Here is a 20,798-nt window from a genome sequence, read left to right on the forward strand (position 1 = left end):
AGCCTCATGGTAAAATACAAAATAATAGGAATGGGCTAATTTAAGATGTAGGAGTTAGTTAATAAGAAGCCTGAGCTAGCTGGCCAAGCAGTGTTGCAATCAATACAGTTTCAGTGCAATTATTTTGGATCTGTGTGGCTGGGAAACAAATGAGCAGCCTCTGCCTACAAAATGTCCACTGTGGGCCAGCTACATCTACATAAAACCTGAGAACGCTTGGAAAAAAAATTCTAGACACAAAAGAACAGAGTTAAGCACAACTTCTTGGTAGCCACATTTTTTTTTTCAGATAGGCTCTGTTTGCTGGCAACGAGCAGAGGTGCAGCTCCTCTAAGAAAAGGCTTCCTGACTCAGCATTAGCAAAAAAAAAAAAAAAAAAAAAAAAAAAACAACAAACCAAACCAACCAACCATCCAAACAAACACTATGCAGCTTCTTTAAAAATATGTTGTTTTTTTTTTTTAAGCTCCCTGGTTTGTGCGAGTTGCATGAACAACTCTGGCTCTTTCAGGAGGTCAAGCACTTAAACGGGGTCTGTGAGCCATGTGTTATAAATTGCTTAATTGGTGACATAGACCCACTACGACCCTGGGGCTGAGGTGATGTGCATGGCTCTCAGAGGCAGTGAACATGCCTCTGCCATGTTGGACTGGGCAGAACCAACATGCAGAACTGCAGAGTTGGTCCTAGCCATGCTTGCTTAGCATTAAAAAAAAGGCATTCCTAGTTAGAAAATGATTACAGATATGCAATAAAGACATATTCAGATAAAAATAAACCTCTGAATGGGTCACAGTGTGTTTAAAAAAATGTACGTAGGCTTCGGAGAGAGAGAGAGAGAGAGAGAGAGAGAGAGAGAGAAAGAAGAGAAGAGAGAAAGAATATAGACAGTTATAAAAAAAGTAAATGGTTTTCAAAAAATAAAACAAAGTCTTTAAAAAGACAGTAAAAGTAATATCAAAGAGTACAGATAGTCATAGATTAAAGGAGTAAAGAAAAATAAGCCATGCAAAGATGAAATAAACACAGATAGTCTGGATTATGTATATTATTGTGTTTCCTTTAATTTTTTTGACTGTGAAGGAGCTGAGTACAGAGAGACATTTCATTGTACAGACTGCCAAGTTAAACCAACATATATATTTTAAAGATATCTTGACTTCAAAATTTGGGTCTAAGGATATATTGCTTTGGAAAAGAGGTTCTGCTTTTGTTTCCACAGAGGATGAAAACCTGTGGATTCCTTCCAGACCAATGTGGTTTGATGGAACAAGATCCCCTGAAAGGTCTCCGCAAACCCCCAAAATACTTCATCCAACAAAAAGCAGGAAGCAATTTGGAGAGAACTATGTCTAAATTCCCAAATATTGTTTATAAATATCTGATTACATTTAAAGGGGGATATGCTATAGAGATGAATAATTTACACTGGTATGGATCTTGGTCTATTGATACAAATTTTAGGTCAATTTTGTTATAATATATATATATATATTTCTGCTCTTGATTAAGGTTTTATGTTTGCATAGCTCATTTAAAATGTAATGTATAATTAAGAAATATAGGTTATAATAGAGAGTCATATATAATAGTCAAGCTTGTAGTCATGTTAGTTAGGTTTTCTAGATGTACAGAGATATATTTCAGATGGATAGGCATTCTTTAAACCTTTCAAAGATGAACAGAATATGGCATTTAAAAGGTTTTAAGAACTTAGGACTTTTCACGACATTGAGACACATCTGCTCCTGGCAGCACCAATCTACTTCAAGAGGAAGATGGGTATCTAAGAGGCTCCTTATGGAGTTTGTTAGCCATTTGGGCAAGAAACTGCTCTTGCCTGGACTGCTTGATGGTATGCTGTATAAACTGGACATGCAGGACCCACAGGAAAATGACTGCTGAACTTGCCTAAAGAAGGTGAGATAGTCCTTCAGGGTTCCTGCTTCATGAGTCTGCCAGACATTCTGAAGGATACAGAAGAAAGTGACTGACAAACTGTCAATATAGGCAGAACTGTCTTTGAAATTTCCTTCTTCATGGAAAAGTCTGCCAGATACTGTGGGCCTGTAGGCTGAAAATGAATGCCCCAATGTTGCAAAAGAACTTTGGGTGAGTATCCAGGCAGGGAGGTTTTTCAATTCTAGAGTTTTAGAAGTTGCTCACAATGTTTACTTATATAATATTATCCTTCTGGAGTCTTTGATGGAGTTGAAGAAAGATAGTTATAATTTAAAAAAAAAGATAAATTAGCAAGGTGGTGCATACCTTTAATCCCAGCCCTCAGAGACAGTTGGATCTTCATGAGTTTGAGGCCAACCTGGTCTACAGAGCTAGTTCCAAGACAACTAGAACTGTTACACAGAGAAATCCTGTCTCTAAAAACACTAAAACACACAGACACACAGACACACACACAAAAGATAAATTAGACATAAAACTTTAGACTCACAAAGATAGGATAGATGATAGAATATTTTCCTTAAGTTGCCAAATGTAAATGGACTAAATATTGTAATTATAATTCTTGTTTGATAACTGTTTTGTATATGTAATTTTACTATATTAAAGTTAAAACCTTCCTTTTTATTTAGACAGAAAAGGGATACCCCTCTGTATTCTGTGAATATGTTTTATTACTATCGGTTAATAAATAAGCTGTTTGGGCTAATGACTTAGCAAAATATAGCCAGGCTGGAAGAGATAGAGAGAGAGAGAGTAGGTGGAGTCAAAGAAACACCATGTACCTGCCAAAGGAGAGAGATGCCTGGAACTTTCTAGTAAACCACAAGCCTCATGTTAAAATATAAAATAATTAATAGGAACGGGTTAGTTTAAGATGTAAGAGTTAGTTAATAAGAAGCCTGAGCTAACTGGCCAAGCAGTGTTGTAATTAATACAGTTTCAGTGTAATTATTTTGGGTCTGGGCAGTCAGGAAACGAATGAGTAGTCTCTATCTACAAAGAAGTAAAGAAAAGATATACAGAAATAGAGAAAGGTAAAAACCCAGAGGCAAAAGATAGATGAGATAATTTAAGCTAAGAAAAGCTGGCTAGAAGCAAGCCAAGTTAAGACTGGATATTCATAAGAAAGAATAAGCCTCTGTGTAATTTTTTGTGAGCTGGGTGGTGCCTCCCCGCAAAGAACAAAGAGTAAAAAAAATCAACTATAAGAGGTTATCTCAAAGACCGGGAGGTATCTAGATCTCAAAGGCCAGGAAGATCCCAGAAGTTTTGCTAGCATTGCTGTGTGCAAACTTCTGACGAAAGGCTGGAGGTAGGCTAAATCAGCAGCAGTTATTTTTCAATACATCTAAATAATTCTACCATGAAACAAATTGAGAAGTGTAATTTAGGGCAGAGATAGATGAACACACAGTCAGGAGAAGAGGAGGTGGGTATTTGATTACCTTCTATAAGAGGAAAATATCAAATAAATGCAATAAACCATGAAGAACTTGTCTATAACAATAGAGCTTTTAGGACATTCACTACACAGTTCTTTTGTAGAGATCTGAAAATTTTCAAATTAAAACAGATTTTGCACACTTGTTCATTGTTTTTAAACAAAATTACCATCATTTGATTTTTGTCAATAAAGACTGGGGAGCCAGATCCTGGGGTCAAAGCCTGCTAGCTCAGGGAGGCAGAGAAATCACCCAGTTGACCTTCCTTCTCCACCATCACCCCAGAAAACTCCCAAACTCAATGTCCCTCCCTTCTACTTCCTGGCTGGAGGAAGTAGTTTACTTTTCTATAACTTCTTCCTCTATAACTTCTTCTTCTTCCTCTATAACTTCCTGGCTACCATAAGATGAATAACTTTCCTCTATTGCTTCCTTCAGTTGTAGTCTTGAAAGCAGAAAGCAATGGAGTCCAACTTAGTACGGACCACGGCCTTTGAAACTGTAATCCAGAAGACATCTTCCAGCCAGGCATAATGGTGCACACTTTTAACCACAGCAGATGAGGTAATCTCTGTGAGTCTGAGGCCAGACTTTTCTATATAGTGAGTTCCAGGACAGCCAGAGCTATATTAGAAAAATCCTGTCTCAAAAAACAAAACAAAACAAAAAAACCAACCAACAAAACAAACAAAAAAAACCCTAAAACCAAAACTCCTTCTACCTTAAGTTGTTTTGCTCAGATATTTGTCACTGTGGCTGCAGCATTTTACAGACACACAGAATGTATATACATAGTGCCACATGTGCATGCTCTCCCACACACAGGTGTGCATAAACATATGACATCTGTGTTAAATTCTAATTTCTTTCGTCCACTTTGGATGCCTTACCCATAACAGCTAAAATGCTTCCACTGTGGTGGTTTGAATGAAAATGGCTTCCAGAGACTAAGGAAGTATCACTATTAGGGGGTGTGGCCTTGTTGGAGTGGGTGTGGCCTTGTTGGAGAAAATGTGTCCCAAAGAACGTCTGAAGTTTCAAGTGCTCAACCGAGCCCTGTGTCACTCTCTCTTCCTGCTGCCTGCTGATCCACATGTAGAACTCTCAGCTACCTCTCCCACACCATGTCTGCCTGCATGCTGCCAAGCTTCCCACCATAACAACAGACTAGCCCTCTGAAACGTAAGCCAGTCCCAGTTAAACGGTTTTCTTTATAAGAGTTGCCATGGTCATGGCATCTCTTCACAGCAATAAAACCCTAACCAAGACATTACGCAACCAGCAAATGGCTGTATACTTTGAAGGAACATATAGCTTTCAATCATCTTCATATGGATGATCTATTTTGCAGACGAGACATGCCAAGAGAGAGGGTAAAGAGGCTGCTTGTTTCCATAGGAAATCCTCACAATTTCCTAGAAGGTGTAAGAGATTGTGCTGGGTGCATTACATTACACGGGCCTGCTCCTTCCTGCTGTAAACTGGATCTAGAATGTCCCCCAAAGGGTGTCTGTGAAAGGCCTGATTCCCAGAGGATGGCATTCATGGGTGGTGGCTCCTTTAGGAGGGCCAGTGAGAGAAAATCAGTCCTCGGGGGAATGCCGTCAGAGTGCAGATTAGAGCCCTGGCGCTCTATCCCTCTTTGCTTTTGGCTACCATAAAGTGAGACAGGCCTTCTGCAGTACGCGCTCCTCTAATGATGAATTTTGTGGTCCCTGGCTGAACACAAGAGAGGAAAATGACTATGGACAGAAACCTCTGACATCATGAATCAAAACAGAACTTTTCTCCTCCACAGCTGACATCTCAGGCATTTTCAATCCAGTGATAGGAAGCTGATAGGCATATTTCCTTTAGCAACACACTGTGAAAGCTAACTTCTCATAAACCTAGTGAGTGTGCATTTTGAGAAGCACTGAGGTAGGGCTGGAGAGAGGCTCGGTAGTTAGACTGAACACTCTGCTCTTGCAGAGGACGTGGGTTTGGTTTTCAGCCATCAAGGTGGCTCACAATTGTCACTAACTCCAGTTCCAAGGGATCTGATGCCCTCCTCCAACCCTCATGGCCACAAGATACACATTTGGTGCACATAGGCACAGGGAAAACTCACGCATGAAATAAAAAAAGAAATAAAAAGCAGGGTTGAAATGCGTTCCAAGCAAGATGGGACACATGCTGCCTTGTGTTATGTCTGCTATTACCCTAAGAGTCAGAGGGTGGCCAAGGTTACAAATTGTAACTACTGATAACATTGATAACTATTACTGTGTCAGCATGCTGACAGAGTAAAGGAATGATTCCCACAAAATGATTAGAGAAAGCAACAGATGTATCTCCTCTCCCCACTAACCTGCATGACATTGCCCACGATGACACTGTCGATGGTTTCTGGTGGGATTTTGCCAGCTGCCAGGGCAGCTCTGGCAGCAAATTCAGTTAAGTCAATAGCAGTGAAGTCCTTGAGAAGACCTCCAAAAGCTCCAAAGGGTGTGCGCTTAGCAGCCACGATAAACACACCTAATGTATGGAGAGACAGCAGTTGGTTAGTTAGCATCTTCTACCATTGCATGGTAAAGACAATCTCCAGCGAGGTAACTGAAGATATCCAAGAATGCATAGAACCAACCACATAAATAGAAATACTATATCCTACATGCAGGGTCCAAGAACTACATTGTAAATAAATTTCTGCTGTTTGTTTTATTACTCTTAGCTTTGGGCTCTTTTGGGGGGGGGCTGCCACCTAGCTCCCAAATGAATCTCTCTCTCTCTCTCTCTCTCTCTCTCTCTCTCTCTTTCACACACACACACACACTTATTATTACTTCCAAATGCCAGGTCTTAGCTTGATTTGTTTCTAGCCAGCTTTTCTTAAATTAACCCATCTACCTTTCGCCTCGGGCCTTTTTCTTTCTCTTACTTCTGTAAACCTTACTTTCACTCTTCACCGTGGCTGGCTGGGTGGTTGGGTGCCTGGGGGAGGGGGGCTTCCTAGCATCCTCCTCTTCTTGTTCTTTAGCTTCTTCCTTTCCCCAGAGTTCTCCTATTTATCCTCTCTGCCTGCCAGCCCTGCCTACCCTTCCTCGTGCCTCTCTATTGGCCCTTCAGCTCTTTATCAGATCATCAAGTGTTTTAGACAGGAAAAATAAAATAAAATCACAGCTTCACAGAGTTAAATACAGCGAAAAATAAAAGTAACACATCTTTACATAGTTAAACAAATGTTTTGGAACATAAACAAATGTAACATACCTTAAACAATATTCTACAACAAATTCCCCTTAGGCAACTTTCTTACTTTGATTACACTGCTGGAACCCTTTGAAAACTGAGATGCTGTTTCTCTGTGCAGAACTAAAGGGCCCCCTAGAAGGCCCCTGAAAGTTGTCTGAGGTTAATGACCCACCTCCAGAGAACTCCTTCTGGAACATTCCTGTCAAGAGGCTCTTTCTAACCTGCACTAAAGAACTTTCAATAAGAAGGGATACCCCCCGTGTAAAGTAGCATGCCTACAGACACAACAAAAATTCTGACTGTTCTCCACGTGGATTAACCAACCCCATTCTGTCCAAATGCATCCTAAGAGAGACAAATACATGATTTCTAGAATGTATGATGTATGGAGCCCTGAATGACGTCCGTGTGCCACTGCTTCTGGAGTCACAGGGTGACTTGAATGATAAGTCCCCAAATTCTGAACTGTAATCTTTGCTATTGTTATTTCAAACTGTGCAACAAATGGGCAAATTTGGTTACCATTTACAGATGAATTTCACCGGCAGTTGGTTAATCTAAGGAACTATCCAGACTTAATGATTCTTTCCTAGGTAAACAGAAGGCATGCTTGCTGGGGTCGCGGTAACAGCCCGATGGTACAGTGCTTGTCTAACATGTGTGAGGCCATGTGTTCAGTCCTCAGTACAGCAAGCAAATAGGTGTTCTTATGCACGTAAATAATCATTCCTTCCCACCGTTGTCTGCCACTCCCATCCAGAGCCATGGTGAGTGGCAGACATTGGGCCGTACAGTGAGAAACCTGGAGAGTGGCTGTAGTTCTTTCATTGCACAAACATTTCTCAACCAAGTGTGAGAAATCTGATTATTCCTGAGATCATCGATCTTCCCAAGAACAACGAGAGGGAAGTGGACAGCTGATGCACGGGGGTGTGGGTACTGTGAGTGTGTAGCTGACATATGGGTACTGTGTGTAGGTGACACACACGGGGGGCGGGTACTGTGAGTGTGTAGCTGACATGTGGGTACTGTGAGTGTGTAGCTGACATGTGGGTACTGTGAGTGTGTAGCTGACATGTGGGTACTGTGAGTGTGTAGCTGACACACAGGGGCGGGTACTATGTGTAGCTGACATGTGGGTACTGTGAGTGTGTAGCTGACACACAGGGGCGGGTACTGTGAGTGTGTAGCTGACATGTGGGTACTGTGAGTGTGTAGCTGACATGTGGGTACTGTGAGTGTGTAGCTGACACACAGGGGCGGGTACTGTGAGTGTGTAGCTGACACATGGGGCGGGTACTGTGAGTGTGTAGCTGACATGTGGGTACTGTGAGTGTGTAGCTGACATGTGGGTACTGTGAGTGTGTAGCTGACACACGGGGGTGGGTACTGTGAGTGTGTAGCTGACATGCGGGTACTGTGAGTGTGTAGCTGACATGTGGGTACTGTGAGTGTGTAGCTGACACACAGGGGCGGGTACTGTGAGTGTGTAGCTGACACATGGGGCGGGTACTGTGAGTGTGTAGCTGACATGTGGGTACTGTGAGTGTGTAGCTGACACACAGGGGCGGGTACTGTGAGTGTGTAGCTGACATGTGGGTACTGTGAGTGTGTAGCTGACATGTGGGTACTGTGAGTGTGTAGCTGACACACAGGGGCGGGTACTATGTGTAGCTGACATGTGGGTACTGTGAGTGTGTAGCTGACATGTGGGTACTGTGAGTGTGTAGCTGACACACAGGGGCGGGTACTGTGAGTGTGTAGCTGACACACAGGGGCGGGTACTGTGAGTGTGTAGCTGACACACGGGGGCGGGTACTGTGAGTGTGTAGCTGACACACACAGGGGCGGGTACTGTGAGTGTGTAGCTGACATGTGGGTACTGTGAGTGTGTAGCTGACATGTGGGTACTGTGAGTGTGTAGCTGACACACAGGGGCGGGTACTGTGAGTGTGTAGCTGACACACAGGGGCGGGTACTGTGAGTGTGTAGCTGACACACGGGGGCGGGTACTGTGAGTGTGTAGCTGACACACAGGGGCGGGTACTGTGAGTGTGTAGCTGACATGTGGGTACTGTGAGTGTGTAGCTGACACACAGGGGCGGGTACTGTGAGTGTGTAGCTGACACACAGGGGCGGGTACTGTGAGTGTGTAGCTGACACACGGGGGCGGGTACTGTGAGTGTGTAGCTGACACACAGGGGCGGGTACTGTGAGTGTGTAGCTGACATGTGGGTACTGTGAGTGTGTAGCTGACACACAGGGGCGGGTACTGTGAGTGTGTAGGTGACACACGGGGGCGGGTACTGTGAATGTGTAGCTGACACATGGGGTAGGTACTGTGCAACACAGAAGATAGCAGCAAAGGTTTGTAATCCAGGCAGGGAAAGGCAGACACAGGAGAAACTGAGTTTGAGGCAAATGGGGACAACATAGTGTGTGTGTGTGTGTGTGTGTCTCCCCATTCCAGCCAACAATGAAGGACAGGGGGAGGGAAGAAAGAAAGGAATTATGAGAGCTTTTATATTGGGTTTGTATTGCAATACTGACCTATAATATGAATATCCAAACAGTATACCACTGCTGTCTAAAGTATCAACAATTTATATGTATGACCTCTTACACAGAACAAACTGAATTTAGTCTCTTCTTACTTCTACTTTGAGGAACTGACAGTCTAACAGAATGTGGGAAAATATGTAACTTTAAAATGAGACAGATCCAGGCAGCTATTTACACTACATCCGGGTGTTGAGGGAAGACTATGGCTGTTACTGGTGTAGGGAAGCAGTTTGTTCTGGTAGCTGGGTTATCCTGAGCCACCAAGGCTTCCTATTTGCCAATGTCTTTCTTAGTGAACAGTCTCTGAATATTCTAATTACTTGTATTTTTGTGTGTACTTCTGTGAGTGTGTGTGCATATGTGTATAGAGGCCAGAGGGCAAGCCCAGGTGTTGGTGACACTGACGGTCACCTTTTTAAAGACAGTCTCTCTCACTTTACCCTGGGCACTCTGCTGACACTTCGCTACCCTTGAGCCAGTTTGGAGTTTCTGCACTAACCACTGTTATGGTTTTGGTGGGAGCCGAATTAAAGAATCCACCTTAAACAGGATAAGAGATACCAGACATTTCCATGCCACAGACATCGGTCAGAAACAAAGAGACCAGCTATGCCACGATGTGATCAGCACCCAGCCTTCTCTCTCACCCCCCCCCCCCCAAGACGATGCCCATAATCAGCCGGAAGCAGTCTTGAGAGTTCACCGCCCCAGTTCCTTTGGGCTTTGGTGCCTGGTCCCCTGCTTCTGACCGATGTCTGTGGCATGGGAATGTCTGGTGTCCCTAAGGTATTGGCAGAACAACCACCATCCACTGCACAAAGAAGCTTCTCTGGACATGGGAATTTAGAAGGCAGCTTGATACTATGTCCGCTTAGCAAAGAGTAGGTCCGCCCCTTGGGGCCTGTGAACTCTCCAAACAGGTTCTTGGCCCTGCTTACAGTACTAGACGTGAGTTTCCTCCTGAGCAGGAGGCCTTAAATCCAATCAGAAAGCATTAGCCACCCTCCCACACACTTGTCGCTGTTGTACCTGTGGGCGTATCTTGTCATGTGGGTTCCAGTGATTGAACTGCGGTAGTCAGCCTTGGAAGCAAGCACCTTTACCACTAAACCGTCTCGCTGACCCTGATTTTTAACTTTATTTTGGATGCAGCAGATGAAACAGCATAGAGACTGGATTCTGTTTTCTTCCTTAACCAATACTGACCACAAATGGATTGACAGACATCTGCTACCCTTTCTGCAAGACACAGGACCACTGCGGAAGAGGAGGCTGAAAGGCTGTGAGAATCAGAGATTGGGGGGCAGAGGGTATCTTCCGGAAGAGGTAGGACTACGGTCCCCAGGAACTCACAGCATGAGACTCTCTTCCACAAGAACAAGCCAGGCAACATTCTAGCAGAAGGTGGGAGAGGCTCAGGAACTCCCTCCCCTGAGGAGCTATTGACAGCAGGTGGCTTCCCAGGGAGGGAGAGCCAGTTTTTTTCATGGATGCATTTCTTTTCTGAGGTTGTGATAAATACCTTGAGCAAGGCAATTTAAGCAAGTGTTTATTTTGGCTTTAAAGTTCGAGAAGGACAAGAACCCGTTGCGGTGGAGTTGCAAGGCAGGAAGTGGCAGGCAGGGCAGCAGGAAGTAGAGAATGAACTGAGGGAGGGCCAATGCTGTAAATCAGTGGTTTTCAACCTGTGGGTCGTGATATTACATATAGGGCCCTGCCTATTAGATATTTACATTATGACTAATAACAGTAGCAAAATTACAGTTATGAAGTAAATGAAGTAATTTTATAGTTGGGGGTCACCACAGCATGAGGAACTGGATTAAAGGGTTGCAGCATTAGGAAGGCTGAGAAGCACTGTTATGAACTCTCAGTGCCTGCTTCTGACTGATGCACTTCCTCCAGCAAGGCTACACCTCTCACAATCTCCCTGACTGGAGACCAAGTGTTCAAACCTGTGAACCTATGGGGGACACTTCTCACTTAGAGCATCACGGTGCAGCTGTTGTCATTCAGGCATCACACTTTGCTACACGGCCTCATACTCACAAGTAATTTATTGGCAACACAAATCAGACTCAGTAGTTATTCAAAAATTGAACAGGAAAAAAAGAGGACATAAAATTGGGAGGGGGTGAGAAGTGGATTGTGAATTTGGGAGGAGCTTGAGGGAAGAGTGGGGGTGAAAATTATCTAAATACAACTGTAAGAAATTCCTAAAGAATTAATGAAAACATATTTTAAAAACTGAGCGGTGGTGGCGCACGCCTTTAATCCCAGCACTCGGGAGGCAGAGGCAGGCAGATCTCTGAGTTCGAGGCCAGCCTGGTCTCCAAGAGTTAGTTTCCAAAAGCTACAGAGAAACCCTGTCTAGAAAAACCAAAAAACAAAACAAAACAAAACAAAAAAAACAAAAAGAAAAGAAAGAAAAAACATGGTTCATCAAAGAAAACACACAGAGGGCAAGCAAGTATATGTGAAGATGATGAACACTAGAGGTCATTAATATAAATTAAAACAATGTTAAAACACACAACCGTTTCCATGGCTAAGACCCAAATGCTGACACTACCAAATACTAGTGAGGCTGTGTAGCAGCAGAAAACCATTTGTTGTCAGTGAAAGACAAGACAACACATATTGGAAGACAGTTTACCAACTTCAAACAAAAACATACCTTAACCACAGCCTTTGTAGTTCGCTAAGGGACTTGCAAGCCTACACACGTGTTTATTTGTGATTGCCAAAACAAGGCAGCACCTAAGATGCTCTTCAATAAGTGATAAAGTGTCACATATAAAATGGAATTTTACTTTGGCAATAAAGGAAGGACTCTGTGTATTGAAAAGAAGTCAGTCTGGAAATGCCACACACTATGTTCTTACTACATAAATATCCGGAGAGGCAAAGCTACAGATAGGACAAAGGTGAGCAGTTGGCAAAGGGCTCAGAAACAGGAGTGAGTAGGTGGGACATGGGATTTACAGGGCAAAATATTTCCTTTGCACAATGCTGGTGATACATGTCATTTATACACTTGTCAAACCTCAAAGACTGAGTTAAACAAAGTGTGGACTTTGATGTAAATTATGGACTTTGGTAAATAACAATGTGTCAATATTAGCTAATCAATATACCACATACCACATGAAACCCAGGTGGTACTCACCTTTAATCCCACCAGCACTAAAGAGGCAGAGGCAGGCAGATCTGAGACTGAGGCCACCCTTGTCTATAGAGTGAGTTCTAGGACAGCCAGAGACACTCTGTTTTGAGAAAAACACAACAACAACAAAACCTAAAACCAAGCAAACAAACAAAAGAACAAAGACCCAGATATACCACACTAAGGGTGCTAACAATTAGGTGGACAGCCATACAGCCATGTGCGGTACATTCTGTAAACTCCAACCTGCTCAACAAATATCTGTGATGAAAAACTTAAGCGGGGGAGAGATAAGTAGAACCTCAGGACCAATAGCAGTCAGGGTACCACAGAGACAAAAATGAGTCAGAAGAAAACAATTTAAAGAAATACTAAATGGAAACTCTCTACATTTGGTAAAATTCAAATTTATAGGTTCAAATTTAGGGAAGCCCAAATAGAATATACATTTTACATACGCCTTCCTACCACAGCCTGGCTGTGTAACTGTGAAACTTTTGAAATCCCAACACAAGGAATTTTTAAGATGTATTTGTATTTTTAGGTATGTATGTATGTATGATGGGGAGCAGTGCCCATGGAAGCCGGAAGAGGGGAGTGGGCTGAGCTGGAGTTCCAGCAGTTAAAAGTCACCTGACCAGGGTGCCAGAACCAAAATTCAGGTTCTCTGCCTGAGCAGTACATGCTCTTTAACCACTGAACCATCTCTCCAGGTCCCACAACAAGGGAATTTCAAACATCTGCTGGGGTGGGGGTGGGGGTTTGATACCTTATGTACATGAAACATGGAATGATCACAGATGACCCCGAAGAAACAATAGAGGCTAAGTTCATGTTTCTTCGCAAGTCCCTTTCATTGCTAATCTTCCCCATTTTCCACAATCCAAAAGAATACTCGTGAAGTACTAGTAGTGGGATTAGTGATCTCGACAAAAAAGAATGTCTGTGGGAAAATAAAAACAAACCCACAGACTTCCCTTTCACCTTGTGTTACTTACTGCTCCTTACCCGGTGACTAGAAAGGTCAGCCTAATTGTATTAGTTCAACTATTTAAAAAATAACATGGGAGGTGTAGCTACAAAGATGAAACCTTACGGAGTTATTTCATAAGCCATTCTAACACCAAGCCAATATGTGGATATTTAAAGGTCTAAAAAAACTTCAATATCAAATTAAAATCTAAAATGCTCTGAGAAATCAGATGCTAAAAACTTCTAAAAGACAACAATAACAAACAAAAAACCCTACAGACAGGAAAGAGATATTAATCCAAAGAACATGGAGTCAGAATCCAGGGGAAAACATGAACTGTGTCCACTCGCATGTGAACTTTGCTACATAAGTTCTCATTTGGTGGGAGCAACTATCAAAGCCCAGGAAAACTGTCAGTCAGCCATTTCTTTCAAGAGGAAGTTGGCAGCCCTGCCTGGCTTGTCTGAGAGGTTCTGAACCTTCCCAACAAAGATAAGGAGAGTAAGACTTGTCAGTGAAACGTCTTGCCAAACAGTAAGGTGGTATTAACAATGTTTCCCAACCTGTGGGCTTGGGTTGCCACGGCTTGGTCCAACAACCCTTTCACAGGGGTTGCTTAAGATCATTGGAAAACATAGATATTTATTCACATTATGATTTATAACAGTAGCAAATTACGGTTATGAAGCAGCAAAGAAGATAATTTTATGGTTGGGGATCACCCCAGCATGAGGAACTGTGTTAAAGGGCTGCAGCATTAGGAAGGTTGAGAAGCACTGGAAATCATTTCTAATGATTACATTCCCACTGAAATGTGCCATTTCCTTACAGCACTCAGTCCCATGACCTTCTTCCTGGCTAGTCTCACAAGGTAGTTGGTATGCAAACTGAGAACAGAGCCTCATTTTGTGAGGTCTTCTAACTAGCCCAACAATCACTAGGCCAGGCTCGAGGCTTAGGTTCTTTCTGCTCATGGCTACTACCTACCTATGATAGGGCATCACGTTTCTGGATATTAGTGTCCTAGAACACAACCTCTAACACACACACACACACACACACCTTTTATTTCCTTAACACAGACATTGCTGTGCAACTTTTCCTTGATAGGTTTGTTGTTTTCATTAACATTTCAAAGGAATCTGTAAGATCGGAGAAGTGTGGCAACCCTGATACACTGCATTTTTCCCAGAACACCCACAGTTCACTTGGTTCAGTCACGTGTCTCTTAGGCTCGTTGGACTTCCAGATCTCACTAATCAGTGCCTGTCGCCATCTCCCGTCACATACTTCACAGGTATCAAAAGCTTTCACTTAAACCCTCAATCATTCCAAGTCTTTCTTCCTCAGTTTCCCCCCCCATCAAGTGCATCAAGAAGTTCCACAAGACCAAACTTGTCATTTGGCATCCCCTTTACATTTCCCCACTGTAATGTTCTGTCTGACCTCCCCCTCCACCGTTGAGGCAGGCATATCTTCCTCTCTGCTTGCTTCCAGAGCCAGTCCCTTTCTGTCTCTCTCTCCCAAAGAGGTAGCTGCTGTGTGGCTCCTCCTCTCCTCCTCATAATCTCTTCCTCTTCTCTCCCATAATCCACTAAATAAATATCCAACCACACTCTGCATGGTGTGCCTATCTGTCTTGGTCTCTCACCTGCCATGGCTCCCTGCCCTTCGTGGCCCCACCGTTCGGGGAATGGTGGCACCGCTATTTTTACCATTACTTCCACCACAGCCTATTGATGGTCACCTTACTGTCAAGCTCACGCCCTAAGTTCCTTATTTTAAAGGCAGTGCCAGAGCCGAGAGGAAATCAAGAAAGAGTAGTGGCCAGACGGTGCCCTCCCCGTTTGAAATGCTTGCATTGCCTTCCCCTGGGATTATGATAATGCCTACACAGTCCACTTTGTATTTGCACCACCAAATAGGTCTTTAGATCACGTGAAGTCTTCTCCTGCTTCAGGGATTTGATACGCCTCATAGTCAACAGAGACTTGTGCCTTTAAGTTAAAATTCTGTTTCCTGTAGAGTTGAAGGAGCGTGAAATTTCTTAAAACAATAACCCTGCAGTTAGGTACTGAGGGCCTACACTTTTCTGCAGTCGCTCACACTAAAGGAATGGAAGAGAAAAAGGAGTGAGGCGGAGTTTCAAACAAGCCACTGCCAATTATTTTGAGGGATCAGGGCACCCGAGTGGAGGTTCCCTGAAGCCTCTTGGGGAGTATTCTCTTCCCCACACGCCGTGGCTGAGACCAGGCCTCTGCGCTTCAGTGCACACCCGCTCTGCCCCAGACCACCTCGTTCGTGCTTCTGGCACCACTGCGTTTTCCTGCAGAGTTGAGTAAGTAAGAAAAAAATCACTTCACGCCAGTGACCTCCAAGGTCAGGAGCAGAGCCAACCTGGTCTCCAGTCTGTCCGCTGGAAACTGCACCGCTGTCGCCCGTGCCTCCTATGGAGTTTCCTCCTCAATGCAAACAATGTCTATCCCGACCCCAACCCGGGGAAATGACCTGCACCCGCCACCTCGGCTTGTCCCCAGAAGCCCAGAAGCCGAAGCCCGGCCAGGGGTCACCAAGCGCGCTGGCTCACCTCGTAACAGCGCCATGGTGAAGCTCGGTTACTCCGTGGGGCTGTGTCGGCAACACTCGGCCACCCGCCCTAGCCCAGCCTTAAGAGTATGGGCGGCGCTCCGCGAGGCCGCACCCCTGCCCTTTCCCCTACATTGCCCCCCCCACACCCCAATCCCCGCTGCCAGGGTCAAGGTTACCCTAATCCATACCACGTGTGCCCCGCGCCCCTCCCCTGGGAACCAGGGATGACCTCGGCCACACAGTCCTATCATCTGTCCCATCCCTGAATTCTAGAAACCCTGTCCGCTCTGTCCATCTCCAGGCTGGGGCACCGCGGTACAGGACTGGCGGCAAGATCCCAGCCCCGCCCCACCCAAGCTTGAGTGGGCGGGGCCGACAGGCAGGGGCGGGGCTGGCGGCGGCGCGGTGAGTGTGGCTGCCCCTGCGCCTGCGCAGTCTGATGGCCGAGGCCCGGGCTACTCTTCGAGTATTTGCAGCCGGTAGCTGGGGCGCCTGGAGAAGGGAAAGGGAATGCGGTAGAGTAGGGCGCGCCTGGGACCCCTACTCAGCCCCAAGTGAGCCCGAGGTATTTTCCTTATATGATCAGGCCTCCCGTGGCCGGCGCTGCTGGTCCGGAGCCTGAGAGGATTATGAAAACGTGGCAGGTGATGGGGCCCGGGGACCTGGCGCGGGGAGCTGAGGGGTGAGGGATCGAGGGGGAGGTGAGGCTGGGTGGGGGGCGCAGGTTTAGGGATGCCCACGCCGCCTGCTCTGGGCCCTGCCGATGATGACGTGACCACTGCGCAATCTGAGTTCTGGGAACCAGGTGATGGAGTGTGCTGCGAACACTGAGGCCAGGCGAGCAGAAGGCGGCCTGGGCAGAGCGGGGAGATCGGGAGCGTTGGGTCCCGCGGCGCCGAGCCGCCTGGACTGACGGTGGCAACGGGGCGGGGCGTGGGTGGCGCTGTTGACTTGTATTAACTCCTCAGCCACCGCCCGCTCCAGTTAAGCTTTGTGTTTGTTGTTTGGCCGGCTCCCTTGGAGTGGGGGACTGCATTTTTAATCTAAAATCTCTCTCTCTCCCTCCCCCGCTTCCCCTTCCTCCCTCCCCCTCCCTTCTCCCTCCCCCTCCCCCCACCCGTTTTTTGAGACAGGGTTTCCTGCTTTCTGGAACTCGCCCTGTAGACAAGGCTAGCCGCCTAAATTCTGGGATTAAAGGCGTGCTCCTCTACGCAAGGCTTTAACCTTATCGTTTTTCGTGAAAACGTTCAAGGAATTACAGAAATGTGAAAAGGTCCGTGCAGAGAACCTGCTGTTTGCTATTTCACATCTGAGCATTAAAACCTTGTCTTTAAAAGATTGACGTTGACTTCACCCCGTGAACACTTCAGCACACGTTATTTACAGTTCTTTTAGGAGTTTTCATGAAGTCATTCGCATACAAAGCTCAAACTAGGTGAGCAAATATCTGTGCTCTCTCACGCGTTCCTCTTATTTCAAGTCACCACCAAGAGGGACTTCCAGGTTTACTATTGAATGTAATTATAAATGACCTGAATGGGCCCCGATAAAATCAGAGTGAAAAGTTAGCGTATACTCAAACAGGTATGTGTGTCACTGCAGTTCCAGGATCAGAAAAGGAACTGAGGCGTTCCCTTAACCAGATGATCAAACTTAGAATCCCCAATAGAGACTGGACTCCCTTGCTGTGAGGAGGACATAACTCATGTAGGGTTCCTCTCCGGAATCATCTGAACCTAATCACTGCAAGACAAGCCCAAACTTCATTGGTATGTAGGAGACTGCGTTTGGAGGGTTTTGTTTTGTTTGTAGTTATGCACAGAAATGTTTAGTTGCAACAATCTGCAACTAAAGTCATGAAGCAAGATGCATAGAAATGGTAGGGAGCAGGAAAACAAATGGGAAAAATGTCACCAAGGAGTGGAAAAGTGTGTTCTACTCTGTTCTGTCTTCCCATGTCTTCTGGAGGCTTAACATTCTTCACAAAAAGGAGGGGAGTATTCTTCACCTAGGCTACAAAATTACGTAGAAGTATCTCTAAGGTAGTTAAATAGGTACACTCCTGTAACACTATGCCTTTCAAAATAAACTGGTCTAGACAAGAGATAGCATTATTACCTGTCTAGACAAGAGATAGCGTTATTTATTACCGGTCTAGACAAGAGATGGCATTATTACCGGTCTAGACAAAAGATAGCATTATTCCGTTCTTATATGTTTAGCCTCCAATGTTTTTCGAAAAGCAGTGTTATCTTTCTGTAGTTAATTTTGGAGGGAAAGATGTAGTGTTAACATAAAATTGGAAATTAGTGAGTCCATTGTAAATCTGTAAATTCTACTGTTAAGATTATCCGAGACCTCAGGACTGTCTAACTTCAGTCCTTTCTCTCACTCTTTCTGAATCACTTTTCCATGCTTACAGTTTTCCTTCTTTTCCTATAATCAACGTTGACAGAAGTTGCAGTACTGGCAGCTGAGGAGAGCAAGCAAAGTCCTCGGGAGCTGCAATAGTTTTTAATGTGTGTGTGGTACGTGACTATAATCACAGCACTTGAGAGGCCATTCGTGTCAGCACGGACTACACAAGACCCTGTGTCGTTCCCCACTCCCCACCCCCGCATAGTGACGGTACAAGTGGAAAGCTGTGCACATGCACACAGTTAGTCTGCCTTAGTGAGGTCTTCAGTTATAAGGCCAGTATTAGCTTGGCTCCGGTTTTTACTTACAGCAAATATTTGCTCTCTACGAAGTTCAAGCTGCCAAACAAGGATAAAGAAATAAACTAGTCATGAAGTGGTAGACATGGATTTGAGAGCTTGCTTATTGTAAGTTTACCCTGTCTTGATGCGCTCCAGTAGCCGCGAGGCACTGTCTTAGACTTAACTTCTTCTCTGTTTGCAAATTCCAACAAGCCTTTGATAAGATGTCATGTAGCAATACAGCTTAGAGCAAATCTCAGCACATCTTTGAGTACATGGTCACCCTGGAAAGCAATGATATTGGTGGAAGAAGACAACATTGTTTGGATGTCATTCAGTCAGATAGGTTCTGAGAAACATTTGTAGTTAATGTTCATACAAGGAGGGAAAGTGCACACCAAGGGCATGCCTCAGGGAATTGATTGTATCTCAGCAAGAAGATGCTAGGGTTTTGGTGTTTGGTTAGGGTCCAAAGAAGCAGGAGCTCCTGTCTGGAAGTAAGGGGGGATGGGGGGCACAGTAAGTACTAGATCAGCCAGGCTACATAGGGAGATCTTGTAAGATAAGTATACTTCATCAAACTAAGATTGTCATGATGTCATTGGGCAATACAACTTAATGGGAACACTGGTAAACAGTCTGAGAAAATGTGGCTTGAGCCACACACAGTGAAGAAGCTGCAGTCCCTGGTGGTAGCTGGGACTGTTCCATGGTTTCCATTTTTCTGTGCTTAGACAAACTTAGGAAGTCATCTTGTCTCATCTCACATAGGTCACAGTCGGCGTTGGCCTTTATATGATCATGTCTGTCTGGTAGTGGCAGCCATGTGGCCCTTAGCCAGGTTCCAGATTTGGAACTGTCTTTTTTCTCATCTGTTGGCTGGTAAAGGTTTCACGTGTAAATACAGCTTGACATGGAAAATGTTACAGGCCTAGCTCAGAGGGCCAGGTAAGGCTTCCTTCGAGTGTATTCTGTCAGTTCCAGAGGAAAGGACTCTACTCTCTGGTTGGAATCTGGGTCCAGAGACTTTTCACTAATACATTGTAAACATCACTAGTTTTTAAAACGCAGAGCTGTGGACCAAACCAGAGTCTGGTACATGTTGTGTATGCCTTCTACCTTGAGCTACACCTTAGCCTACCGTGAACATTTGCATAGTGGTTCCTGGGGCTGTGTGTCTGAGAGCATCATCCATCCATGGAGATGCCTTGTTTTGTAAGTGTAGGAAGGGCTGGAGATGTGACCTTTACCAGTTCCCAGGCGATTTAGATGCTTTTTCCTCAGGAGGGAGTAGGAGTTCTGTGTTTCTGGGCAGATGTTTAGCTACTGGTCTATTTTATTCTATTGATTCAGTTTTCTGATGTCATGCTAATGTCACATAGCTAACTTGCCAGGGATAGGCTTCCCATCTTCTCTAGGAACTTTTGCAATTCCACAGAGATTTTAAAATGGGCTTGTCAGTTTTCACATTAAAAAAAGGCATTGAGAGCCGGGCGGTGGTGGCGCATGCCTTTAATCCCAGCACTCGGGAGGCAGAGGCAGGCGGATCTCTGTGAGTTTGAGGCCAGCCTGGTCTACAAGAGCTAGTTCCAGGACAGGAACCAAAAGCTATGGAGAAACTCTGTCTCGAAAAATCCAAGAAAAAAAAAAGGCATTTAGATCTCGATCTTTCTAGGATGCAGATGACAACATGGTGTTGTCTTTATCAGTGGAAATGCATTATTTCCGAGAATTCCAGAAAATTTTGCTACCAGCTTAATGTATCTCTACCACAGCTACACATACAGTTTGCTTGTCTTGTCTCGGGGCTCCATTCTTTTTCGTCAACCTGCTAGTCTTTCTTGATACCCAAACTTCCCTGAATGGTAAAGCTCTAGAGTGACTGCTCAATAAGCCTTGTTATCTTCTAGACCAGCGGTTCTCAACCTTCCCAATACTGCGACCCTTTAATACAGTTCTCATGTTGTGGTGACCCCCAACCATAAAATTATTTTTGTTGCTACTTCATAACTTTAATTTTGCTAGTTATGAATTGTAATGTAAATATGTCTTTTTTCAATGGTCTTAGGTAACCCCTGTGAAAGGGTCATTTGACCGATAATGGGGTCATGACCTACAGGTCGAGATCTGCTGTCCTGGAGCAAGCCCTCTCCCATCTCTAATACAGG

General features: G+C 44.7%; 1 protein-coding gene, 1 long non-coding RNA gene and 2 other non-coding genes across 4 annotated transcripts in view; 3 read left to right on the plus strand and 1 right to left on the minus strand.

Moving 5' to 3' along the window:
- Positions 1–16,270, minus strand: part of Acaa2 (acetyl-CoA acyltransferase 2) — a 30,872-nt gene extending 14,602 nt beyond the window's left edge. The window contains exons 1-2 of the mRNA XM_075968279.1: positions 15,930–16,270; positions 5,758–5,924 (exon numbers count right to left, since the gene is read on the minus strand). Of these exons, the coding sequence (XP_075824394.1) occupies positions 5,758–5,924; positions 15,930–15,945 (183 nt within the window). The 5' untranslated portion in view covers positions 15,946–16,270. The remainder of the gene's footprint in view (positions 1–5,757; positions 5,925–15,929) is intronic.
- Positions 16,271–16,438: 168 nt separating this feature from the next.
- Positions 16,439–17,267, plus strand: LOC142847584 (uncharacterized). Its single transcript, XR_012910253.1, has 2 exons — positions 16,439–16,575; positions 17,065–17,267. It is a non-coding gene; the product is annotated as an uncharacterized LOC142847584 (long non-coding RNA).
- Positions 16,460–16,599, plus strand: LOC142849124 (small Cajal body-specific RNA 17). Its single transcript, XR_012910526.1, has one exon.
- Positions 16,689–16,767, plus strand: LOC142849115 (small Cajal body-specific RNA 18). The gene has a single exon (XR_012910518.1).
- Positions 17,268–20,798: the final 3,531 nt, after the last annotated feature.

This window comes from Microtus pennsylvanicus, chromosome 4 (genome assembly GCF_037038515.1).
Source record: "Microtus pennsylvanicus isolate mMicPen1 chromosome 4, mMicPen1.hap1, whole genome shotgun sequence".
In the NCBI taxonomy this organism is placed as follows: domain Eukaryota; kingdom Metazoa; phylum Chordata; class Mammalia; order Rodentia; family Cricetidae; genus Microtus; species Microtus pennsylvanicus.